We start from the raw sequence: 27,947 nt of genomic DNA, 5'->3' as shown, positions 1-27,947 counted from the left end.
TTCTGTTATGATATTCAACAAGAAGTTAGGGTCCCTATTGGAGGTAGGAATCATTTCTCTGCAGTGATCAACTCTGTCCTGTTTTTGCTCATTTGTTAACAAATGAGGCACGAAATGAACACATACCTTCCTCTTCATTAAATCTTGAGTTATTATTTGCCTCAGAGTTTCCTTCTTCACTTGTAACTCATCAGCAAACATTTGAAGTGTAGCATTTCCGTTTTCAGTAATGATTATCCTCACTTTCTCAAACAATTCCAGTGTTCTCACCATCCTTGCTGCACCCGGATGCTCATCATCTTCAATTGACTCTCCATCCTTTACTGAAACGCCTGTATCATTCAAACACATGCATAGGGAATGAACTATTGTCCCCCACACACTTGCTGCAACATGTGAAATGTTTCCATAGCAGCTTTACCCAGACACAAACAAAACTTGATGTTTGTTCTTTGTTCCATGTCGAAATGACGACACACTTTCACAACACGTGCTCACACTTAAAAATGCCACACTTCGCAATGTCAAGGTGCTCTACACTGATTGTTCGTGAGATACCCCTCACTTGTTCACATTGCAGAATGTTTGCACAGTGGCGCCACCTATCGACAAAAAAATAGTCCTGATTTCAAATTGTTGCAGTGTGTATATAGTGAGTGTTTTTCCATGTATTAAAGCCAACTGTATGAAAAACAATATGGGGAAAATTGGTTTACTGGTGGTAAACGTAGTAACATGAAGAATGTGCCACTGGATTCAGACAAGGTGTATTATTCGAAGCTTAATACATAATTTGATCACCAAATTATACTTATTATTTCAAGCCTCTCACTCTCACATCCATTCCTAACCAGCTCTGCTTGTAAGTTATCTGTCCCAGGTGCTTCTTCATGCATACCTGCTACATGTGCACTGCTATTCGAAAATTATTAAAATGCATACTCCAACTTTCTAAAATCTTATAACTTTCACTAATGATAATGCCTGTTTAATTTCTACAGACTGTTGTCCTTGGCTTAAGAACATCTTATATATTATTCACCAGCTTAAATACTTCTGCCTTCTGCTCATGCAGGCTTTCCAACTGCTTCATCATCTTCATCCATTCCCATGGACTCTCTTCTCAATATGTCTTTTCTCTTTATATTTTGTGTTCCAATTCCAGTACCACCTCCACTACATTACTGATCCTCAAGTTATATCCCACCTCATCTATGTTGCAGTGTCTGAAAATCCCATCCCCATTTGAATCCCACCTGTAATTTACTTCCGTACCTGGCCTGTAGCCAGGATTTTATTTTGTGAGGGGCTCATTCCTTATCAGCAACCGCCATCTAAAGGCGAAAAACTGCACGGTAGAAGCCCTGAAGATTAATTTATCAGTATATTACAACTTACTATACAAAAGATGTTTAATCCTGCTAAGGAAGTATAATTAATTGCCACTATACACTGTTTACATTAGATATTTGTAGGATTTCAGGAAGGACTTCAGTCCCCTTAGCACTCCCCCTGGCTATGTACCTGCTCTTAACTACTGCCTGACTTTTTAAGTGTGTTACATTAAATGTCTTCATATTAGTCGCTTTCATCTTTCATCTACATTCTTGCTCTAATTCTTTGTTTTAACAGTTGTTCAAAGACAAAAATCACAATCGGGGTCATTTGAAGTAGGGATGGCCAAACGGATCCGGATCCGAAAAATCCGGATCCATTCGGATCCGGATCCAAAAGTTACAGATCTGGATCCGGATCCGAGAGTTCCGGATCCGGGTCTGAAAGTTTCGGATCTGGATCCGGATCCGAAAGTTCCGGATCTGGATCCGGATCCGGATCCAAGAGTTTCATATCTCAATCCCATTATAATATTACCACACCTTAAAAGGTATTATGATCTTTGATTACAAAGAAATTTTTCATTAGTTAGTCCTACAAGAAATTTTTTCAAGTGTTGTTCCTAAAATACTTTGCTACGCATCGGCTAACACACTCGTGCACAAAAAAAATCTTACTTGTTTAACATAAAATGTCAGAGGTGATTTTGTAAACACCATTGAAACGAATATGTATTCATTCCAATGTATTGGAAATGAAAACACACATAAATGTAGAACATTATAATATATGCAGTGTTATATAATTACAAAGTGTAAGACTAACAAGGGAGGTTATCTAAGTGTCCCCCTCCAATTTCCATGAAACTTGGCAGGCGTATAGCGGGGCCCAAATGAAGAAATACGTGTTTTTTTGTTTCAGCTAAAAAACGTTTTTAGGGGGCAAGACCCCCTCAAATGTCAAGATGAAAACAAATTGAAGTGAGGATCTGGCCCCTGTGTCCCTCCGATTTCCATTAAACTTGGCAGGTGTATAGTGGGGCCCAACGGAAGAAATACGTGTTTTTTCGTTTCAGCTAAAAACGGTTTTAAGGGGGCAAAACCCCCTCAAATGTCAATATGAGGACAAATTTAAGTGGGCATTTGACCTGTGTGTCCCCCTCCGATTTCCATGAAACTTGGCAGGTGTATAGTGGGGCCCAAAGGAAGAAATACGTGTTTTTTTGTTTCAGATAAAAAAAAAAAACGGTTTTACAGGGCAAAACCCACTCAATTGTCAAGATGAGGACAAACTGAAGTGGGGATCTGACCCCTGTGTCCCCCTCCAATTTCCATTATACTTGGCAGGTGTGTGTATAAACGGGCCCAAATGAAGAAATACGTGTTTGTTTAGTTTCGGCTAAAAAACTGTTTTAGGGGGCAACCCCCCTCAAATGTCAATATGAGGACAAATTTAAGTGGGCATTTGACCTATGTGTCCCCCTCCGATTTCCATGAAACTTGGCAGGTGTATAGTGGGGCCCAAAGGAAGAAATACGTGTTTTTTTGTTTCAGCTAAGAAAAACGGTTTTACAGGGCAAAACCCACTCAATTGTCAAGATGAGGACAAATTGAAGTGGGGATCTGACCCCTGTGTCCCCCTCCGATTTTCATGAAACTTCGCAGGTGTATAGAGGGGCCCGAAGGAAGAAATACGTGTTTTTTTGTTTCGGCTAAAAAACTTTTTTAGGGGGCAAAACCCGTCTCAAATTTCAAGATGAGGACAAATTGACGTGGGGATCATCTGACCCCTGTGTCCCCATCCGATTTCCATGAAATTTGACAGGTGTATAGAGAGGCCCTATGCCCCCTGTTTCTTCCTATGCCATATTTAGGATGGTTTCGGGGTCAGATCCCCACTTCAATTTCTCCTCATCTTGACATTTGAGGGGGGACCTCTATACACCTGCCAAGTTTCATGCAAATCGGAGGGGGAGACTTAGACCTCCCTTGTATTAATTAATTACAAATCGCGCACGCGCACGCACACACACACTATATATATATCAGTGGCGGAGCGTGACCTTTCCAACAGTGTAAGCCTAGCATGATGAAGGTTATTTCCCGTTGTGCTTATTTTTGGGCTGACATGGTTAGTGATTTATCCACACACATCGACCCCCCCCCCTCCATTTTTTTCAGAACACTTCCCTGGAATTTTTCACCAAATCAAAAATTCTGGATATCTGATAATTAAGTCAGTGTTTATTCCTATCACAATGAGTAACGTATCGATAAAAAATATGCAAAGTTAGATAAAATGAATAATAATAATAATAATAATAATAAACAAACGAAAACAGAAGGAAACAGAAAAGTGCTGAATACTTTTTACAACCGCATAACCAAGAATCAGCTCCGTATCATGAATCGCAAAATCGGCGCACTTTATTTTTCGTTTCTGTTACTATGTCTGCTAGAGAAGGAAGGGGTGGGCCTACCTATGTCCACAAGTTTCTTCTTGGCAGCAAAATCCTTGCTGGACAACGGCGTCTTCAACAAGTTCTCCACCCCACCGCACAATCACACTCATTTTATTCCATAATGCACTTCACTACTGTATCACACCACACCACAGGGACGACATTCCGCTTTTCAACAGATGGAATTCGCAAAAGGAATACCTCGAGACTTTAACAAACACACAGCAAGAAGGGGGAAACAAAAAGAAACCAGATCCAAAATCGGTCACTGCTCAAAGCAGTATATATCCCTTTCGGATATAAATAAATTCCCTCTCTTGCCTTAAAATCCCCTATATTTAGTAAAAAAAAAAAAAATACAATATAAAATATAAAAGAAATGCTCACAAATTGTAGGGATATATCCAGAAATGTCTATCAAAGGACATGTAAGTGCTTTCTTAGGATACTGTAAAAGCAAATCTAGCACCTAAAAGATCATAAACAGGCTTTTCGTACGTTGTTCGAAGAGTGTTTGAGTCACGGTCTATGTAATTAATAATATTTGGTTCACATTTGACATGAAATTTGTAAAATTGCTTCAATCTTCAGTTTTCATTAACATTTATTTATTTATTTCACTTTTTAGCTCAATTATTACCAGCTGAGTTCATACATAAACGGAAAACAGAGATCTTAATATGTCTAATGTTTATGCTCTCCTACAAGCGAAAAACAGAAACAACAAGAATTTAGCACATCAATGTGTATCTAATTTTCCCGTATCCCGCTCATTTCTAGGTTTCTCCTTTTCTCCCTTCATGTTAGTTTTTTGCTTCAGAATTCCCTGTTCCTGGAAAAAAAAACCTCCTTGAAGCACCACCGGCTCAAATTTCCTTTGCAGTCAACCATTCATACCCGACAACGCTGGAGCCCCTCCTCTTGCACGACCTGTCTCTCGCTGGCGTGTATTCAGTGAAGCCAACCCAAGCATAATGGTGCTAAATCTCGCACAAGTTTAAAAAGTCGTTTATAAGTTGGAGATATAAATAAAACAACAGGGCCACTTTTCGTTCTGGTTGAATTTTCTCAAACTTTTCACATAACGTGGAACCCATGCCGTTGGTTGAACCATTTATATTTGTTTTTGTCATAAATTAATATTTATAATATGAAAATCCCAGAACAATTTAGTAGTATGTAGTGTAATTTCGGAGTTTAAACGACACCATGGATGTCCAGAAGGGGCAAGCCAAGAAGACACTTCCTAAAATAAGAATGTCAACCATTTTCACACATACAATTTCATTTCAGTCACATCAAATTGCCAATTATTGTAAGGGCGTTGCAAAAAAATGTTAACTTCAAATTGAATTAGTATATTTTGAGAAGGGAAATATACCTAGTTTACCCCAATCCCTGAAAAAGAAATACTTTGCTTAATCCTCCCTGGTGGAAAGAAATACTGCGGACGTCCATGAACAACACTTTTTCTAAACATGAGGTTTGCAACGCTGCTGTAAGCCTCTGCCCGTAGGTTTACACACCTAGGGTTTCGACGAGCTCTTCTCCCTATATTCCTTGCTCTTCTATTTCCAGATACGGTGGGTGACGGTAGGCACTGCTCCTTCGCGGTCAGAAATTTGTAAGGCAACATTCAGACGGCTTACAACTTTCCCAAAGCAAAAGGCGGGAGTTCTCATGTGCCATCTAGTGCTGAAGTGTTGCAATCTAACAAACAGGATCTCGAAGACTGGTATCGGGCCGAGATGAACTTTGAAGTTTTTACGAATTTTGCCATATAATTACATACATTTTACTAGAACTAATAAAGTGTAAGCCCGACTTACACGGCTTACATGGACGCTCCGCGCCTGATATATATATACACTATGTGGAAGAAAGTCATTGGACACCACATATCAGCAGATACCATCAGCTTTCTTGCAATCAATAGGAGGTCGATCGGTCGGTCGAGTGGGATATTCCGCCGTTCCTTCTGCAGTACAGTCACCAACCCTGGAAGTGTAGAAGAGCGAGGGGATCTCGACCTCAATCGGCGCTCCAGTTCTTCGCATAGATGTTCGATAGGGTTGAGGTCAGTGCTCTGAGCAGGCCAATCCAGTCGCTTTATCGTCCTGGAACACACATTCGTTTCCATAGAACGCCACAACGTGGGGAGCATGGAATTGTCGAGAATATCTCTGTAGGACGCAGACGTCACGTCGCCATACACCGGTACCAGTGGACCCACGCCATGACAGCTGAAACAACCACAGAACATGATGTCGCCACCACCATATTTCACTGTGGGCACTACATACTCGGGTAACAGACGTTCTCCAGGTAATCGCCATACCCACACTATCCCATCTGATCGCAACAGTGTGATTCATCGCTCCATAGGACCTTCCGCCATTGCTCCGCTCTTTACACCAGCATAGTCACTGCAGTTTATTGTTATCAGGGGTTTGTGGGCAGCGGCTCGACCATGATAACCGATCGCATGGGCCTCCTTGCGAAGTGTCTTGGTCGATACAGTCAAATTGTTCGCACTTTGATGGCCGTGTGCACGAACGAAGATCAAATTTTAAACTCGGATCGGGAAAGGATCACTGGAAAATTCCATTGCACGAAGACGGTTCAACACTTGATCGCGATCTAGGAACATCAAAACGAGTTTATCTTCTGAACGGCCATTCGAGACCGTTTTGGTGGCCGATCCTGGTTCACGATACTGACGCTGCGACTGCAGGCAGTTGTTTTTGAATATAAACAAAGCGGAAAGTGATATCGAGGGCGTGCAAACGCTAGAGATGTTGGATGTACAATGCTGATAATTCGAGAGTTGTGTAAAGTAAACTAAAAACTGCCAAAATAATAATAATAATTTGTGGTTCTGTGGTGCAAAGTCGAAATTTTTCTAAATACTGTACTTTCTATCCCAGAACACAAAACATGTGCAAGTGCAAGGTAAATTAGAACAGAGCAATGTTACGATATTGCTACATGGTGTTGCTACACGACATGACAATATAAATATATAAGAATTAAGAAATGAAAAATTCAAATACTTACCACAATACAGTAATAATAATAATAAAATATCTTTATTGAGCGGGCGAGTTTCAGCGTACGCTGTTCTCTCGCGAATGTATTTCGTAAGGCATTGAAGTCCCGTAGAAGAAGGTTCCATGCTTTCTCCTTATTCTTTTGTCTTATGCCGTCAGTTCTTTTTTAAGATTATTATTTCTTTACACCCTACTACATCCTTGTACTCGTCGACAAGGTTGATCAGTACATTTCTCAAATTCAGATAAGTTTGCAGCCCGAATTACTTTCTTCTCCTACACGTTGATACTTTAACACATCACACTATTCGGTGGGGTTCTTGATTGTCATTTGTTTTAGCCAACCAATCAGGTATAGCCTTACAAATTAATCTCGGATCATTTGAACGGAATCTCTTGAACGTCGTTTTTCGTTGGTGCAATGCAAATCTTTAAACCAAGTTCATTTAGAGTGGATCAAAATTGATCCCGCTCATCTGAACTTCGAAATAATCGGCGTTGGTGCACTCGGACTCTTCTGCAATCGAATGCAAGGGACGGGTCCTATTTTTCCGAATCTCCCTCTTCAGCACTCTCCTTTCCCGGTCGTCCAATTACGTGGGTCTTCCACTTCGTGTTGCATTGCTGCAGTGTCCCCTTTCCTTCCACTTCTTGATGACAAAGGCTACAGTTGATTTAGGGACCTGTCGGACATCAGATATGCTACGTATACAGATGATCCCTCTTTCAAACATGCTGAGCCCTTTCCTGTCCGTAATTTTATCAGCGAATGATCTGAGAAGCCTCCTGCTGCCGTATATATACCCGTCTGTGCTCTCTTTTCCATGAGGAGTTCGTTTCAAACCGGGGTGTCCAATGACTTTCTTCCACATAGTGTATATGTATTTTAGCGGGTAACAATATGTTATAAGCACATTCCGAAAGTTCTGGATCCGGATCCAAAAGTACCGGATCCGGATCCGGATCTGAAAATTCCGGATCCCAAGGATCCGGAACCAACCGGATCCGGATTTCGGATTTCGGATCCGCCAGGATCCGGATCTGGCCATCCCTAATTTGAAGGGGGTTTACATTGCGACTTTGGTTTGTCCCCAAAGTCTTTGCTGTTTGATTTTGATTTTATCAAAATTTCAGGAAGGTCTGTAGCCCCATTAGCTTTCTCCTTGCATACGCCAGTGCTTGGGGCAATTTGTGTGAAGAATTAAAGATTTTCTGTTTGTCGGGAAATTTCGAACATTTCCAGAGCATTTGGACACAGAAAAGATAATTTTATAAATTATCTTCTCTCTGGTTTGGACTGAAAGTTTTCCGTCCGAAAACCCTGCGGCACTAGTGTAGTGCTTAGATCTAGAAAGTTCCGAGTTGTCATTGCTGGTGCTGGCAACGCTGGCAGGAAGTTACTAGAAAATCCGTTAGGTGGCTCTTGCTTTTGTGTTTCAAGAAGTAACTTGCGGCTGTCGTGCAGTGCAAAGTGTGTGCAATAAATTATTATATTGCAATCATTAATTTGGTGCACAGTGGTAGAAGGAATTTCTGGAAAGTGTACCTTTTATTGGTTGGAAGATTATTAAGCGTCAAGAAAATGCAGTGAGTGTAATTTATTTGTTTCTTTCAGAAATATCCCTGTACGTAAACGTGTTTAGGAAGGCAGCTGCCGTTTCGGATTGCGAGAGTCAATTGTTAGTTCATAAAGTGAGTGCGGTGCTGTTTTTTGGTTTAAGTGTAATGTGTAAATGCAGTTACTATTATTAATGAAGAATAATTTTCGTCGGCGTTTCATATTTTATCGTAGTTTATAAATTTATTCCATGAAAGGACAAAAATTGTTGTTGCCGGTGTTTGTGTTAAGGTAGGTCAGTACATGTTGGTGTTGATGTAGCATGTGTTGATTGTTGCCACTTACTGTGCAAGGGATGATATAGGTATTGTACGTGAAAGTAACTGCGACTCTTGCACAATAAATGAGAAGAGCACCACCATGTAGCTTTACATGAAATCAAGAACTGTAAACCAACTTGAATTTCTATTTTGGTACCCACTCTTAAAAGTCTCAATGCGGATCATGTAGAGTCACATTCTGGGTTGTAATAATCTATTTGATTGTCAACGGAATCATTACAACGCTGAAGTTTACTTTTCAGTCACTTATGTAATTATTTCGTCTTTCTAGCAAGACAGAAGTGTAATGTAGGGGACTGTTGACTGACTGTATCCCCCTCTAGATTTACATAAATTTTTATAATTGATTCTTCTCGATGTTTTGTAAACGTAAACTTTGTTTCATGTTGCAGAAACCATAAATAAACTGATAAAGAGTGTCCCAAAAGAAATGCAGGATTTAATTTAAGAAACATTTTATGAAATTGGTACTAGTATAGTATGGGGGTGACACCTATAAATAGTATATTTTGCATTTTTTTACATTGCTAACGTACTATTTTGGAATGCGGAACATTTCCTAAGGTGAAATAATGCATTTCTAACTAAGATAATGTCTATTTCTTACATTTACGAGTACTTTTTGTTACTTGTTATTTCGATTCTGTAACACATTATGGCGACAGTGTACTGGTTCATCGCACGTTGTGCAAGTGTTTTGTCGATTTATGCACTGTTGCAACCTTGTTCACCAGAAAATACCTACTTTCATGCCCGGATTTGAAATTATGCTAATACCTCGCAAACCATTGATGTTAGCCTCACAAACCAGTGACATTAGCCCCAAAAACAATTTTCCGTAAGGTTAGGTTAGGCGAGCATAGTTAAAAAAAAAATTAAAAATACTCGACACGTCTTGTTCTAGTGAAAACATGACGAGTTTGAAACACTGACTACAGGTTTTACGTCATCTAACACATGGAACATTGTGCTCTCGTGCAGAAAGTAAATGGTGGCAGCAGAAACAGCTTGTTGGACAGAGATTTTCGCAGAAAACAACATGTATTCGCATTAAAATGGATCAAAACTACATTCACGAACTTCCACAATGCTACAGAAAATGATTTCCATTAGTACTTTCTCCTGTAAATTTGAAGAAATCCTTCACCCCTATACTATACGGTTACCATACATTTATTAGTTAGGAAAATTGTAACACTTTACTATAGCGGAGACTGATTTCTTCAAATTTACAGGAGAAAGTACTTACGCAAATCATTTACTGTAGTGTTGTTGATGTTGGGAATGTAGTTTTGATCCATTTTAATGCAAATGCATGTGGTATTCTTCGAAAATCTACTTCCGACGTGCTATTGCTGATGGTGCCATTTGCTTTCTGCACGAGAGCACAATACATGCTATTGCTGCTGCTAAAAGATGACGTGTCGAGGATACGTCGTGAAGTTTTTGCCGGGTGTGGGAGATACCATGGAATTTGTAGTTCAACATGGAATCTTGAAGAAAGAAGTGGAAGGTTAAAATTAAAAGAATTCCGCGTATTTTCTTTCATCGAGAAAAACCGATGTTGTCCGTATATGCTAAATTGAGTGAAAGGAGTGCTAATGGAACCTAACCTAACCTAGTAGGCATACCTCGTCCCCGTGATGGTTCGTGGGGCTATCGTGAATTGTTGGGCTAACGTCAATGGTTTTTGGGGCTACCTGTGGATGGTTTGTGGGAAATAAGGAACAACAGTAAGTACTCGTTAATGTAAGAAATCGACATTATTTTCGATAGAAATTCATTATTTCACCTAAAGAAATGTTCCGCAAAGCAGAAAAATATGTTAGCAATGTAAAAAATTGCGAAATAAATAGGTGTCTCCGGTATAGTAAAGTAGTGCCGTTATTACATTGTTTGAAAGGGTAAACATTGCCATTAAGTGTGGAAGAGGATTTGTGATACCAGGTGTAGAAGTATGAAACCGGAATTGGCCGATAGATGGTGCTAGCTGGCAGTGTAGGGTGCGAAAGATCGCGTAAGCAGCACTAGCTGCTGCCCGCCACTCCCGAGGACGTTATATCGGAACACAGTAACCCGAGTGCCAGACAGAGGAAGGTGTTGCACACCCGGAATATGTCTAGTTTTGTGCCTACGAACTACGATTTGCGGACAGCATTGGTGTTCTGTTATCGTTTGAAGAAAACCGCCGCAGAATCGCATCGAATGCTCGTCGAAGCTTACAGCGAACATGCTCTTCGGAAAACACAGTGTTTTGTGTGGTTCAAGAAATTCAAAAGTGGCGATTTTGACTTGCGAAACGAGGAACGTGGGGAATCTCCGAAAAAGTTTGAGGACAGCGAATTGCAAGCCTTATTGGATGAAGATAATACCCAAACGCAGCAGGAGCTCGCGGAACAATTGAATGTGATGCAGAAAACCGTTTCTATTCGGTTGAAAGCTATGTGAAAGGTGCAGAAAGCGGGCAAATGGATTCCGCATGAACTGAATGAAAGACAGCAAGGATCCTGCAAGACCACTTGTCAAATGCTGCTCGCCAGATACAAAAGTAAGTCGTTTCTCCATCGCATAGTGACCGGCGATGAGAAATGGGTATATTTGGAGAATCCTAAGCGTCGTAAATCGTGGGTGAATCCAGGCGAACCAACGACATCCTCTGCAAGACCAAATCGCTTTGGAAAAAAGACACTGCTCTGTGTTTGGTGGGATCAGCGGGGCGTCATCTATTATGAGCTGCTAAAACCCGGTGAAACCGTTAACGTGGCTCGCTACCAACAGCAAATGATCAATTTACATCGAGCATTACGTGACAAACGGCCGGAATATGAATCAAGGCAACACAAGGTCATCCTGCTCCATGACAACGCCTCACCACACACAGCAAATGCGGCGTATTCTCCCGACTTGGCTCCTTCAGATTATCATCTATTTGCCTCACTGGGACACGCTCTTGCAGAACAGCGGTTCAATTCGTATGAAGATGTACGAACATGGCTCGTGGACTGGTTCACTTCAAAAGAAGAACGATTTTTTTTTTGGCACGGCATTCATAACCTGCCGGAAGGGTGGGAGAAATGTGTAACTAGCAATGGAGCTTACTTTGAATAAAATATTGTTTCTCAGTTGCAAACAAATTCCGGTTTCATACTTCTACACCTGGTAAATGTCCTTCACGACTCATTTGACACGCTCCAATTCTTTTGACAAAATTCTGAATCACTTTTTCGCCTAACTGTTGCTCAATTCCGTTCCTAACTCTTGGAATTTCTGCTTTCAATTCTGGATTCGTTCTTATTTTCGCACCATAAAGTTTGGACTTAATGAATCACCGGAGGAAAAATATCGCACAGTTGTTTCATTTGTTGTTTTTCTTGTACAGAAAATGTCAGGTAATTTGCCCACAGTCTCCGAACTTGTAATAGATTTTAACAATCATCACTCGCTCCTCCGTCGTGTAGCACTCGATATTGGTTAACCACATTGTTTTTACTACAACATGTGACCTCGCAGAAAACTGCCAACCCTCGGGGTGAAAAATTGCGCACAATTTAAATACTGCATTACTTTTGGAACACCCTTTATTTATTTCCAAAAGTTTGTTTCATGTCAGTAAGCAACCTCCCCATCCTAGACTACTTTAATTTGTTTTGTCAAAATCATGTTAAGACGAGTACTATTTTTCTGCATTCCATGCAGTTGGATGGGGTGCATCAAAGTTTTCTGTTATTTACTGGTGCTACTAATATGTCACATGACATAAGTATGAAGGGGTATTATTCTCCTAAATGCTTTTCTTGTTTAGTCAGATTTAGGGCTTTTAGCATTAAAGTTACTTCTGTAAATACTTCCCATCGCCGGATCATGTAATTTCTGGTCTTCAACACTTTATGTAATTTATACCTGGGGACTAGTAGTTGCACATATTTTTAATTTAAAGTAACTTCTTAGCGGTAAGTTCAGCAACACTGCCATTATAATAAAATAAAATACATTGTTATCATTAAGGTGAAAATAGCTGTGTGCTGTTCTCTCCACCTGGTGAGAATAGTCGCAACCATTGGAAATATACTTCTCTCACTATGCAGTTACAGCCCAAAATGTGTCAAATAACATGCAAATCACATATTGCAACCACTAAGCATGTACATGATGCCCTTTCTCCTAGAATGTAAGAAAATATACTCCTGATTCTTGAAAATATTCATACTTCTCAAATTTCCGTGGTTAAGCAGTTTCCTTTTCATCACAAATTAAGAAGGAATATCAGACTAGAGTGCGTGCACAGCACAGTACAGCAAGTAAGAATCTTATGATTTGCAGTACTAGATAACAAAGGAAAGTTGGAGCGTCATTGTTAAACCACCGAAACTCCGATAGCACTGTATAATGCAAGTCAGGAACATAACGTATACACACGCAACTTCATATCCATTATGTAACCTATTTGTCCACAAGCAATGATGCACGAAACCAACATCATTTTATAAAGAGCTATGTGTAATTTCCCAAAGTAGCTTATATTACACAGAATTGGTTTTAATGACATAATAAATAGTACCATATAAGACCACTCATTTCTTCACAATAACATACACATCTCTGTAATTAAAACAACAGGAAACATTCTTGTACAACATAAATTTGTAAACCATGCAAAAATGTTCTTTCTAGCAGGTATACACAAGGTCAACAAACACCAAAGTGTAGTCCAGTGTATGCTTCAAGAAGCCTTCTTAATTTGACTTCTTTCATATATTTGTTGTTTTAATTTGCTTTACCACTTTTACAATTAGCTAAATCATCTTCTACCAAACTAAGGACAATTTATGAGCTTTACTTTGTCAGCCTATATTCAGTAAATGTTTCGATGTTAGACAATTCTTTACATATTCCCAAATATATTCATACACCAAGACAATGGCAGAGCCCATCCTAATGTAGGATGATAAATTCTTACGAGCATCACAATCCATAGAGAAAGTAGTTTAGGTGATTGACAAATGTGTATGTATGTCTCACTTGCCTGGAACTGATACAGTGGTACAGGGTTACACTGTAATTGTAATTAGTAACCGTGAATTTGCATAAGTAGGTTGCTACAAGTTACAAAAATAGCAGTGATGATGTTCAATGTCTCGAACTGTTTGACTCTCAAAGAACTGTTGTACTGCAGATTTTAGATTATGTACACCGATAAACTGCTATTTTATAAGTGGGTAACAGTTTCAATTGTTTAGTGTTTTTTGGAAGTACTAGGAAGTAATTTTGAATACTGTAATTGATTGTGGGAGTAAGTTCGAAGCTTGGAAAATCTGATTAGCACAATTAAAAATTTCGCAAAGTATTTGTTACTGGAGAATTTATGATATAGATACGATTTATTCAAGCAGGTGTTCTTGGTTTCTGGTAGACTCTGACATGAGATTTTGTTGATATTCGTGTAAGGCTCGGTGTTTTCGTACTTGACATCAGATTTTACATAATCAGGTGTTTTTAATCAACAGATTTCAATGTTTTATGTAAAACAAATGTGATTACAGCATGCGGAAAGCAAAAATAACAGATATTTGATCCCAAAGTATCGCCCACAGAAGTAAAACTCCTATTCCAGACTACTTTCACCCATAAAGATTCCCAAACAGCAGCAATAGTAACACTTGTTAATGTCAAATTACTATTGCAACCTAACACAATCCTCCTAACCTAACAACCATTTCCAATGTGAACAAAAATATATAATTCTTTGAAGTACTTACCAACGGAGATGGGTGTGATGAGCACAATAGTTACAATGCTGTTATTTTGAGTTATGATGAGTTTATAATGTGAATTTATGAACATACGTGTTCAAAATTAAACAAATGTCTATGGAATATAGTAAACAGTTTGTAAAAAGTTATGTACCATGTCTAAGTTGTGAATACAGAAATATTACTATAGAAATCCAGTTTGGTGTTGATAAAATGTATAGGTTTCATGGGACAAAGAGAAACTCTGCAAGACGACAGAAATATCATTGAGAAAATGCATGTCAGATGCAGTTTGATATTTGCAAGAGATGTTCCAGTCAGAGCAGAGCAATCCAAATGACATTTGGAACACTTGAATTGGTATTCCACCAACCAACTCTATGCTCGCTGCTGTATTTTCAACTTCATCCCTACATTTCTGAAATACTGTGTACTGCACTTGACACATTTCTTGTTCCCAGTCACTAAACCATCCTCCCGCAATAATGCTGAATATATTGGAAAACTGCCCAGTTTTTGCTAGACGTAATAAATAGTACTACGAAAAAACTTTTAATACTATAATACATCTCAGCGAGCTAAAACCATGATCTTCATAAAGGATGCAAAAATTTTCACTTTCTTATGGGGGTACGGAGGTTAAGGATACCATTCTTTTAATGCCCTAACTCTGACCCACGTAACCTAACTATGAAAGGATTAAGGCATATTTTATTAATGCTGACAGTACTAAAGCTGACCCACGTAACCTAACAATCCAAACAATTTAGAGATGTTGCACCCCATGCACGTTAATTAGGTGGCAGGAGCAGTCCATATCGAACACAACAGTAAAATGGCTGCTCAAAACAAAGAATCGTGTGTGAAAGCAAAAAGATCTTTCTCCTGAAAATGTGCTGTAAGTAATCGCTAAGACTGAAGTATATGGTCACAGACATCATTAAAAATCAAAGTATTTTTTAAAAAAATGCCTATCCACCATGATTAATTCAGAATTAAATAATCTGAACTTCGGTCCTTTTAAGTGTTAGTTTCTTTAATAAATGTTAGAGGGAATGTGTTTAGCCTATTGTTTATTTTGTACTCTGCATGCTGTAGTCTGTGCTCATCAATGATATACATATATATTTGTATGTAAATGCCTAACATTTCTTTTTCTCATTTTGCAGCTGACCCATCATCATTTGTACCATACAAAATACCAGCTCCCAGAGTAGGAGGGGGACAGGCCTCCAACAAAATGGAGTCCTTGTCTGAGGTGACAGACGTGTTGATCATCCTTCGACTGTGGGAGGACGAACACCAGAATCCTAATTATGATCCCGTCCCTACATTAACAAGGTGAGGCCAAGGCTCTACTACTATTCCTCCTCATGTGTGTGTTTGAGCGTGCGCATGCATGGAGAGAAGAACATACAAGTTGTGTTGCTGCTTTTGATGGATTGCTAAAGTTCATAATCAAGTTTGAGTTCCATTTCAAATGTACTTCTTATTTGAAAAGTACTACCCTTTGAAATTTATGCAAGACTTTTAATTGTAATTTTTCATTGATATATTTCCAGAATTTTAAATTTAAATTTCAACCATATGTAATTTTAAAAGTAAATATTTAAAGAATAATTACATGTTCCATTTTAACCTTGAGTCGCATGCCTGTATTCTCATTCATGCCTACGAGCTTTTCAAACTTGTCGCTGAGTACAAAAAAATCGTAACTCAAGATCTAATTGTCGTATACAGGTGAAATTTGTTATGTTATGCTTTTAGTGGAGGTAAAATTTATACATTGTGCCTCCCAATAATTAGTGTTAAATGAAGAAGAAGAGGAGAGTTATTTTTTTTAACAAAAAAATTTGCCATACTGCAATCGAAAAGTCTTTGCCCTATTTTTTTTTGCCGAAATGTTAGTGTGGTTGAGAAACCGAGATATACATTCCATGCAGTAGGTTTATCTTGGAATGACCCAGCATTAACTCTTGGCTGCTCCACAGCACGGCACTGCTGTCAGTTTGCAAAAATGGCTGTAGTACTAAACACGTCCACGTTGTATGAGCAGAGAAGTATTCTTCATTGTCTATGGAGCAAGGGACGAATGCCCATCGAGATCCATAGGGAACTGGAGCTGACGTGTGGGGGCAATGTCTCGCTTTGAGAAGTCACGTTGGTGGTGGTGGTGCTGTGAGTTTGAAAATGGCTGAGAAGACCTTCACCACAATGGAGAACATTGCTCTTGGATCGCCGAGAACCACTCCTGCTGGATTTCATGCCACGAGATGACACATCAATGCTGACAGCTATTGCAGCACACTCTTATGTCTGCGAGCTGCCATCAGGAAATAGCACCAAGGGATTCTTGATGTGGACAATGTGGTTGTCCTCCACGATAACACAAGGCCTCATTTGGTAAACAGGACCATCGACAGGCTTCAGTCATTCGAATGGGAGATTCTGGAGCATGCACTGTATTGTCCATACCTCGCCTCCGGTGATTTGCACGTGTTCGGTTCACTGAAGAAGTTCCTGGCAGGACAGAGGTTCATTTGGGACGACGAAGCATGATCAACCGGTCAAATTCTACAATACCAGCATCCAGTGGCAGCAGATCCTGCCCTCCCCCCCAACAAATAATATTTTGTTGCCATTGGAGCAAATATTAAATATTTATACTTCCACTATCTTACTGCATCCCATTGTGCTGTGTACAGCTTTTAAATGCACTTGGCAAACTGGTATATGAAGCTGCTTCCCCCTCGGGGACTGCCAGGATGCACTTTTTCCAGTCAAATTGTTAATGTGGGTTCATTTCTTGCTGTCTGATTTGCTGTTGGAAAGTTACAGTGCTCTGATTGTGAGAATATCTTATTTGCGCTGTACGTTAGGTTAGGTTAGAAATCAGCAAATTTGCGCTGAAAATCGGAAATAAGATATTCTCACAATCAGAGCACCGTAACTTTCCAACATCCAATCAGAGAGCAAGAAACGAACCTGCATTCACAAGTTGACTGGAAAAAGAAAATTGGCTGCCAGGACATCTCCATGTTAATTCTAACGTAAGCACTGCTTCCACTTCCCTCCCTGCTAGGCCCTTGTCTATGCTAGAAAGTGAACTGCATTCAACGCAGCCCGAAGTACAGTGAAACCCCATTTTTTATAAAAAGTATTTTTCAGGGGATTTCCTCCCTTTCCCCTCCATATGTACGCCGAATGTGCATAAATTATATATCGTCTGAATCTGTGATTCATTCTGCGTACAACGGTATATCGTTCATATCTCCAGGGCAAATAGTCTCTGAGCTAAAGTCATTTCAAGGTACCACTGCATTTTGAAGCTTGAATCAGTGGCGTGCCGACCATTCCTTTTGGGGGTACAACTAACGTTACATTGGTCATATGATAATAATGCAAATATTTTTGTGTTTCTTACATGTCAGCGATCATTTCCATGTGCATGTTGACTCTGTCATGTACTTTTTTCTTCAGGGGAGGGGGGACCTCATTTTTCCCCACAATTTTGGAATTTTGAGAGTTAGCCCCCCCTCCCTGCCACATATATGCCGAATTTACATAAATTTCATATAGTCTGAATCTCTGGTTCATTCTGCGTACAACGGTATATCACTCATCTTCTTAGGGCAATTAGCCTCCGATCTACACTTAACGAGGGTCACTATTTATATTTTGAGCCTAACAATGAAAAAACAGGAATTTGGCATTGAAAACTGCTTTATTGTTTTTTGAAGTATTCTCCTTTATGGTCAATACACTTTTGCATTTGTCAAAGCAGTTTTTCCAATCTTCTTAAAACACCTCCATAATATGGTTTTTGAACGCATCAACGGCGTCTTCCGCCGACGAAAATCATTGTCCACACAATTTATTCTTGACATTCGGGAACAGGAAGTAGTAATTGGGTGCCAAATCAGGACTGTACGGCGGATGGTCATCAATTCGATTTTTTGACTGTTCATAAAGTCGGTTGTTAGACGAGATGTGTGACAGCTGGCATTGTCTGGATGAAGAATGATCCGACGGCGTTTGTTTATTTTCCGTATTTGACCGAAGACCTCTGGCAAACAAATTGTTGTGTACCATTCAGAGTTGACCGTTCTACGTTCCTCTAAAGGCACAGTTTGCACATGACCAGTTTTCCCGAAAAAACAGGCGACCATTTGTTTCGATGTGCTTCGAGCGCGAACAACTTTTGTTGGATTGGGTTCATCTTGAAACACCCATACAGTCGACTGCTCTTTACATTCCGGCTCATATGCATATATCCATGATTCGTCACCTGTTACAATCTTATATACGTCTTTTGAAGCACCACGATTGTATTTATTGAGCATTTGTTTGCACCAATTGACGCGAGCGTGTTTTTGAGTTTGTGTCAAATTGTGTGGGATCCAACGAGAACATACCTTTCTCACAGCTAAATGATCATGTAATATTTTATATATGCTGGTGGAACTAATGCCTATGGTTGGCTCAATCTCACAGTATGTCACATGACGATCTTGCAGTATTAGGTTTTGCACAGCATCAATGTTCTCTTGAACAACAACTGATTTTGGACGACCTTCGCGAATCTCGTCGGTGAGCGAATGGCGGCCACGATTTAATTCGTTATACCAGCGTTTCACAGTGGCAAAGGTTGGTTGGTTGATTTAGTGTTTTAAGTCCACTTTATGCACAGTAAGGCTAATCGGGACTGGACCTACAGTTTAAAGTGGAATCCGAACCACTATGTGCCTCCACCGCACAGTGGCAAAGGATGGGGCTTCATCGCCAAATGTGGAAGTAAGTTGATCTCTCGTCTTGATAATCCACGTCGAAAATAGAAAAAAAAAAAAAATCGTCGCACAAAAATGTTCACGAGTTAATTCCATTTTATTGTTGTCCTCCAAGGCAACATAAACAACACAAATGAAGCTATTGACAAAACATTTGAAGTACGTTATGGTCTATAATGCCAGACGATTCCGTGCAAACGTCAAATTGCGCCTAACTTCAATCAGTGTTGCCAAGGCTCAAAAAATAAATAGTGACCCTCGTATTTAATTGAAACTCTGCATTTTGCTCAAAATTGGCTCGGGACCAAAGGTGTTACATGTGAAAATGGCCTTGGGACTCAAAAGGTTAAAGAATGTTAATGTATTGCTATTAAGATGATTATGATTCTACTCTTAATGATTAAGCGACTCTGTTATGGGGAGGGTTTGGTGGAGTATACTAAATCAACCAAGAATAAAAAAATAAAAACAGAAACACTACTTAATCAAAAAGAGCAACGCTTTTCGCTGCCACACGTAGACCCTATGCTATGTGTGGTGTTCCGTGGACAATAACAGGTATCCCTTGGGAGACCTGTTAACCAACAGACGAAATGTAGCCTAAAATCTAAAATGGTTGGCTTACGGTTCACGTCAATGATATCAGGTCGATGACATTTAAACGACACATTTATTTAATGAAGAACATAACCTGTTGCATGGCCACCACCAAACATGGACATCTTCACTGTTACACAAAGAACACAAAAATAAAGATACTAAGACTTGGTACTTTCAGATCAGTCAATTTCACACACAATAAGTTTCATACCTGGGGCCACATCCAGACACCTGGTGATTTATGGTTCACACAGGACAAAAGAATGGATAATTCCTGCTTTCTTGACGTTATATAGACTTTGGGGAGTGATGGACACACTTTCCAGGCTTTTCATGGAAGTATTGCTGGATATAACCACAGATTCTTCATGGATGTTCCTATAACTCCTTATTGCCATCCATGTGGTCTGGATTTCCCACTTTGGGTATGGGACACAGATTTAGGCACAGTGGCGAAAATTGCACTCAGAACCTTAAAGGAGGTCTTGGCTACCATATCCTGTGTGATAACACCCACTCAGGTCCATATTTAATTTATATGAACCTTGGATGCCTGTTTCCAGTGTAAGTCCATTAACACACTGGTTTTGGCCAGCAACACAACACCTGACCTGCTCTCAGGCAGCTAACAAACATAAGTGAGCTTGAATGCCAAGCTCAAAACACAATAGGACACCTGACTGCCTCCTGTGTGACATCCCAGCCTTGGAAGCCTCTCATTGGCTAGCTGAGCTCACGTGTGGTCTTTCCTTGTCTGTGGAGGTTCCAATTCCTTCCACCAGATGGCAGAGTTATCAGGTGGTTGAAAAATGTAAACAAAGGTGTTTTCTCACCTTTTCTGGCTTATTTATGCCAGATAATTAAAAATGAGTTTACTTTTCATAAATTAGACACTATTTTGCCTATGCACAAAGGTTTTCTTTTATATTTAATAAAGAATATTATGATTTGGAGCACATTGTTTTTTTGTATTCAAGATGGTTGTTGAAAATTGTTACTTTTTAATAAATATAGCATTTCTGTCCATCCCATGGGTGTAGCAAATGGTTTGTAAGCATTACTCATGATGCTAATTGGGGGAAAGTATAAGCCTTTCGGAAATAGCTCTCACAAACCTTTTCTGATATTAACCTAATGGCCCTTGCACTTAGGTTGGGTCTATGGGTATTTGTGTGTGGGCATGTATGCCCAATCCTTGATTGGTCATATCCTGAAGGTCTTTGTTTCTTCAATACGATCTTTAATTAGTAGCTGTTTGAAATTGGTCTTTCTTTGCCTTTGTAAATGTTATTTTTCAATTGATCAACATCATGCATAATATGTTATTCTTCTGTCAAAAATAATAGTTTTGTGTGTCTACTGTGCTTAAAATGTTTTAAGTGTAATTTTAAAAAAGAAACTTCACTGAACTGCATTAATGCTGGTAATGGCATTTTGCAGCATAGAAATCTCTGTATGTATATGTTTAATTGTACAGTTTGCAACACTGCGGTAGAAACAGCAACAGAATTTGCTGATGAACTGTGACTGCATTTCTGCCCCTGCTGATTAGGGGTAGATTTATTGTGCATAGAAGCTAGTTCCATTTTCGTGTACTACTACCCCTTGACCCGGGGTGTTGGTCAAAATACACATGTTTTGTCAAACCGCCACAAGATGGTGCTAAGACAAATGGACTGTGACTGGGAGGACTACAAGGTAGAATGTAGAAAAATTCCAAGAAAAGGAAATTATTTTGCAACACTGATGCTGTGTGCAAGCATGCCTTGCTGTGCTATAATGCACGTGCATGTCATAAGGCAATTTGCTCGTTGTTCCAGGCTTGCAGAGATAATCGAGGCAGAAACTGACAACTACCTGAAGATGGATCCCGATCCCTTTGATGATCGCCATCCTTCCCGTGCAGATCCTGACTGTGCTCTAGGGCACATCCTTAAAGTGCTCTTCCGGAAGGACAACTTCATGACAAAGGTATGTGAGCTATTATCTTGACATGACATAAATACAGAGAAGTTTAACGATGCTGTTTTGTTGTTCTATTAATTTCCCTGGCCACTGCCAACATCCTATCTTGGAACTACGTGTATACTAAGTTCTCTCATCTAAGTCACTCACTTTTTCATGATTTGGTGTTCTGCTAAACTGTGATACCTCTTTCCGTTACGAGTTGCAACATAGCTGTGCAATTCGCTAGTTTGAAGAGGGAGAGAAATGGATGATAATGCATATGTGTGGTTGAATATCTGTGATCCAACCCTTGCATAATGAACCTACATGACCATGGCAGTTTGTATAAAAAAATAAAAAGAACCTTTACATGTTAAATTTCTACCCAATATCAGGGTCTTCCCTCATATGGCGAACTAAACTAAAATTATGGCATACACAATCTGGAAGTATTTATACTAGAGCTGAGCCGATACCACAATTTGCCGATACCAATACTTTTCTAATTCCAGTACAAAATAACAAAACCTAGTTACAGAGTTATACTAACTTGTCACATCACTATACACGTATCTAGAAATATACAGGATAGTGCAAAATTCCGTTTACTACGCGGAGGAGGTGAATCGCCAAGTGAAATGAAAACTAAAATGTAAATGGAATTTTGTTGAATGACGCACCGTGTCAGAGCTAGAGGATGCCGAAATCGTGTGAAAATGGACTTCACACCTCCATATGCCGACAAATAGTACTCATAAAGAAGATGCAGCACGATATCCCCAAAGAAAACATACCTGGGCTAGCAAATGATGCACAAATCTCATGTCGAATATTAATGTGGCAGGGATTCCCCACAAGAAGTGAGGGATTCCCGGGAATATATCCGACATGGAACGCAGGTATCGAATGGGGGTACAAAGGGAAATGACAGAGTTCACAGCACTTGAAGAACATTTCACCAGGAAGTGTTCGAAAAGCAGGCTGCAGAAGGAGATTCCCCAGAGAAGAGGGGACACAGACACGTTGTAAATGGAATTTTGCACCACCCTGTATAATTTGGGGAGCCAGTCCAAGCCAACTGTCTCAGAAATATAATAATAAAAGTGTTTCTATTTAATATGTTAATATAATTATTTGTAATATGAAAATTAAATAATTGTACTTAATTTCTCCGATGTGTATGGAGTATTGTTGTCTGTAACCACAGACTAAGAAAAGTAGGAAAGACAACGTTAATACTTACTTTGTTCTTTCTATCTTGACTAAAAAATGTTATTACATCAATAGTAAAAGACACTACAAAATCAGAGATAAAACATCCACCTATCTTATGACCACGATTTTTAAGCAATAAATATCAATGAATGGTTTATTTCCAACAGCGTTAACTAAGCAGTTCCATGCCTTCATGGTCACGTTTAGGTTCAGCATTCACTTACCCATACCTTTAATCTTGCCATATGCTTCCCAGGATGGTGGGATTTTATCCAGTGTTTCTAGGAAAATCTATGGAACTTCCTTTGCTGTACTCCCAATCTGTCACAAGGAAGGGTGAACGAACTTTTAAAAATGACAAATGTTGAGACAAGTTGTTGCCTTTGCCCACTCTTCTAGCCACTGAAAATCTTTGGTATCTGTAAATGAAAATCAACCGATACTCACCAATGCCGATACCGCCGGTGTCGGCTCAGCCCTAATTTATACACATAGCAGGGTGTCTAGGCACAAAAACACATTATGTTGACAGTCCTTATTTTGGATGATAAAGAGGTCCCACTCAGTGGCTAATCTTGACCTGTCGCTCACCTGTCAGTGATAGAGAACTATTAGTCAGCAGTCAAGAGATGACATGCATGAATTTCTCTAGAGAAATCTTCCTAAAGAAGGACTGTAACATGATGTATTTTGTGTGTCTAGACACCCTGCTGTATAAATATTTTCTCCTTGTGTATTCTATCATTTTAGTTTAGTCATCCTTCTGAGGAAGACCCTGATATAGGGTAGAAACGTAATGTGTGGTGTTTTGTATTTTTAATAAACTGCCTTGATCAGTTACCTTAGTGTATACAATATACAAGCAGCTAATGTTGTTGCTAATGTTTTAGAAGCTTTTTTATTTTGCATATTTTGTACCCTACTGCCTATTTTTAATTGTAATGCCTTTTTTGTCATTTTCAGTGACATTTTACTTTTTTTATATAAACTGTATACAACTTATTTTTCTTTCATAAACCTTATTTATTATACGGCGCATGCTTTTAAAAGGAACATGAGTTCGGCCAATACCCAGCCAGTGCTACTGCGCTGTTGACAAACTAACTGCTAGCGCAAGGGAAGGACAGCAAATTCGCGATGTGTCCATTATTTTGATAATGCATGCACAGTATATACGAGTACAGTGAAATAATATAGTGAATATTTCTACACAGGATTATAATATCATATCACTGTAGCATATACGAGAAACCCATACCTGAAAGAAGCTTGAAGGTATTTATTCATCATCGCTCTCGTCGTCTTCCTCGGCCTCCGTGTCACATTTAAGAGTCACTCTCCTGGAGGTTAAAGATTAGATTTTGCACCCTTGGTGCCTGTACTACTGGTGCTAGGTTTTGAGAGTGACAGTATTTCAAATAAAAAGAACACACGGAACACACACTATCACAAGAAAGGGCTGCATTAATCTTTTCACAAACTGTTCTTTGTGGCGCATGAGTGAACGATAAGCGAATAATTTTACACCAGCCTTGCTACGAAAACGCTGAACTCAAACTGACCCAGACTTTCAATGTTCGAGAATGCCCAGAACAATAAAGGGTCATTGTTTATATCGAGCCGAATTTAACACCCACAGTTTTCCCTAGACACAACAACTCAGCTGCGGCAACACGGTGGCAACAAAAAAACAGGCTGAAGGAAATGAAAGGTGTTGTTTCCCTTGTTTCTTCAAGGAACGATAACTCAGGCTGTAGGCGATGGAAATTCATGGGACTTGGACAGTCAGCTTCAAAATGTCTTTCCCCATCTTATGATGAACCTTAAAGTGGCGAGTTTCATGAAAACTTCTTGCGCGCAAGAAAAATACAGAACACTGCTTTTAACTTCCACGCCGCAGTCTCCTAACTGTACAACGTTGCACTCCTGCCATTAGCTGATCGCGACGCACACCCTCTGCGTGGCCACGCTCGATATCGCTTCTAAAAGCGTGCGTCGTATAGCACATTATGATATTTACAAGAACAATTACAGAGGTGGAAAAGAAAGGGTGAAACTTTATGGCATACATGAAAGTCTTCGAGGAATGTGTAGAGCAGCTGATTGAACGGCCAGGAGGAAAATGTAGCTGTTGCAGAAAAGTGCAGATGTGAAATTGGAAAAATTGAAAACAATTTGTAATATTCTTAAAGTTGGAAATTTTTTCTTGATATGAATATGGTTAAATATAGCCTGTGTCATATATGCTCAAATTACTTCTGTCCAAGTAGAGATATCATTTTCTGTTCTGAAAAAACATTCTTTCTGACAGATGCTTATCTATGCATGTTGAAAACTTAAACTTATGTGCAATCGAGACAACAATGGAATGTAAAAGTGTTATTTCCATGTAGATTTTAACTTTTTGAATGAAATTATAGATACATATGACTTGGAATTTGCCACCTTGTTTGGTTTATTGTGCCTATTTTAACCAAAATAAATGCCTGAACTTCCAAGCTGGTGCTTCTAGTACTACATGTATATTAAGTTCTGTTGCCTAAGTCACTCACAATTTGACGATTTGGTGATACCTCTTTCCGTTACGAGTTGCAACATAGCTGTGCAATTCGCTAGTTTGAAGAGGGAGAGTAATGGATGATAATGCATACGTGTGGTTGGATATCTGTGCTCCAACCCTTGCATAATGATTCTACATACAACGTGAATAGTAATATTTCCAGTGCTGCATGCATAGATGCCGACTCCATGGGGCTTGGGGAGGCTCGATCCCCACCAATATTAACGATGTGTGGCAGAGCCCCCCAAATAATTTTGCTTAAGAGGATCTAATGTATTATTTTGCTTCTCTTGTAAAGTTTACTCTGAATTGTGCCACATGAACTTAACTTTAAATACACATTTAAAATTTTCTAGACCATCAACTTCGGGGGTTTGAGACCGCTAAACCATCAACTTTAGGGAGTCTATGACCAGAGACATCAAAACACATGACATTAGTATATACTAAGTATGTAATTATGAGTATTGTTAAAATTTTTACTAAAAAGAGTTTCAAAAGACGATGTGCATGAACTAGGGTAGTGGATGGGATGTTCGGGCTACAAATGGCTCTCACATAACATTCAGAACGAGATCATTCAAATATTAGGGAGATCTGTTTTGCGAACTGTGAATGAAAAAAAAAAAATGATATTTTTGAGGAATTCATGGGCTTTTATTAGGGGTGTGCGGGACGGGAAAAATTTTCAATTTCCCGACTAAATCGAGAAAGTTTCGGGGCGGGAAATGTTCGAAATTTGCCGAAGCTCTGAAAATCTCGAATTCTACACGTCATTTTCACTTTAAGTGATTTCTGGATTAAAAACTAACATTTTACGATAAGTTCCAGAAATTGACAATGCAGAAAATGTCTAGAAATAACGACATTTTAAAATAAGCATTCGGTATTTCCCGACTGCTCGGGATCCCGAAAAGTCGGGAAATCATTTCCCGAAGTTGGGATTGGGACGGGAAATTTTTTTCTCTATCCCAGTCCCGACTTTTTGGGATCCCGCACATCCCTAGCTTTTATGAGATTCCGAACACTGAGGCCAAAACTTTAAAAAGGAAGAGAGTGAGTCATTCATTAATTTATTTCAGTGATCAGAGGCCCCCCCCAATATTTTTGACAAGTCGGCGCCCCTGGCTGCATTTATATTAAGGCGTAGAGTGACTGTTTCGTACCAGGTATGCATTTATTTCAATATCGTCGGAATGAGCACACCTACTGAAACAGTCAAAACTTAGAGCAAGAGAGTATGAATTTCTCTCCATGTTGCAAGTGGAAGCTGTTTTTTTAGTTGATTACCAAGCTACATACAATCTGTAAAAAGTACAATATATAACTATTTATAGACTACCATGTATTCCTTGTGGACAAATAACTTCAACTTAAAGTTACGTCTAATGAAATGGAAATTTCAACTTTGCCTAATACAAGCAAATCTTCAACCTGTCCTTTTTCCGCTGCTGTGTTTTTCTACACTATCGGAAGTTTGATATTCCCAAGAGAACAAGAAAAACAGTACTCTCATAAGTATAATGCTAAGTATTCTCCCTCTCCTTCAATTATCCAGCACATAGACTCTTTTTTCGCCAGCTAGCCTCTGTGAAAGGTCAGGGGGAGGGGATAGTTTTGGGTTCTCACGATGAGCTGGATGTGGAAAATGTTCCTCGTGCGTATCTCACAATTTCATGATTTGGTGTTCTGCAAAATGGTGATACCTCTTTCCGTTACGAGTTGCAACATAGCTGTGCAATTCGCTAGTTTGAAGAGGGAGAGAAATGGATGATAATGCATATGTGTGGTTGGATATCTGTGCTCCAACCTTGGCATAATGATCCTACATGTAATGTGATTAGTAGGGAATGAATTATTAGGTGCTAAAAAAGGGATTTAGGACTTTTGTGTGCTAGTAATAAATTAATAGGCATATTTAATGAAATAACTGGTTTTAGATGCAATTTGCATGCAAAAGTTACTACACTTGCATGCAAAGAAATATACCCACCTCACACTTTTGACATAAAATGTTTTTCAGACAATAAAAGAAGTATGAAGTATGTTGTTTGAAAGATCATTTAATAACTCTTAAGGTGAACCTAAATTTATTAACATTGCTTTATTCTGATAAGTGAAAATTTTCAAAATGAGAAACATTTTTTTTTAAAGAAAAAACACCATTTCAGAATGATAGAAAACTTAGTTTTCAAGAACTTAAACAATAACATATAGTAACAATTGTTAATTTCTAATTACGTGTATGGCCTCCCCTTGCTCTAATAACAGCCCTCATACTATTAGGCATAAACTGAATCAAATTCAATATTCTTTCCTGTGGGAAATTACGCCACTCGTCTT

General features: G+C 39.2%; 1 protein-coding gene across 6 annotated transcripts in view; it reads left to right on the top strand.

Annotated features, from left to right (window-relative positions):
• The first annotated feature begins 8,289 nt into the window (after positions 1–8,289).
• The window catches only part of mahj (LisH and WD40 domain-containing protein mahjong), a 115,484-nt gene continuing 95,826 nt past the window's right edge, over positions 8,290–27,947 (top strand). For 3 of the 6 annotated variants that reach the window (XM_083132147.1, XM_083132146.1, XM_083132141.1), the window contains exons 1-3: positions 8,290–8,433; positions 15,665–15,836; positions 21,703–21,853. In XM_083132147.1, the coding sequence (XP_082988273.1) occupies positions 15,736–15,836; positions 21,703–21,853 (252 nt within the window). In that variant the 5' untranslated portion in view covers positions 8,290–8,433; positions 15,665–15,735. The other 3 variants (XM_083132144.1, XM_083132143.1, XM_083132145.1) reach the window with 3 other exon arrangements.

Source organism: Lepisma saccharinum, chromosome 12 (genome assembly GCF_977018435.1).
Source record: "Lepisma saccharinum chromosome 12, izLepSacc3.1, whole genome shotgun sequence".
Taxonomy (NCBI): domain Eukaryota; kingdom Metazoa; phylum Arthropoda; class Insecta; order Zygentoma; family Lepismatidae; genus Lepisma; species Lepisma saccharinum.
This window is presented reverse-complemented; position numbering and strand designations above follow the sequence as displayed.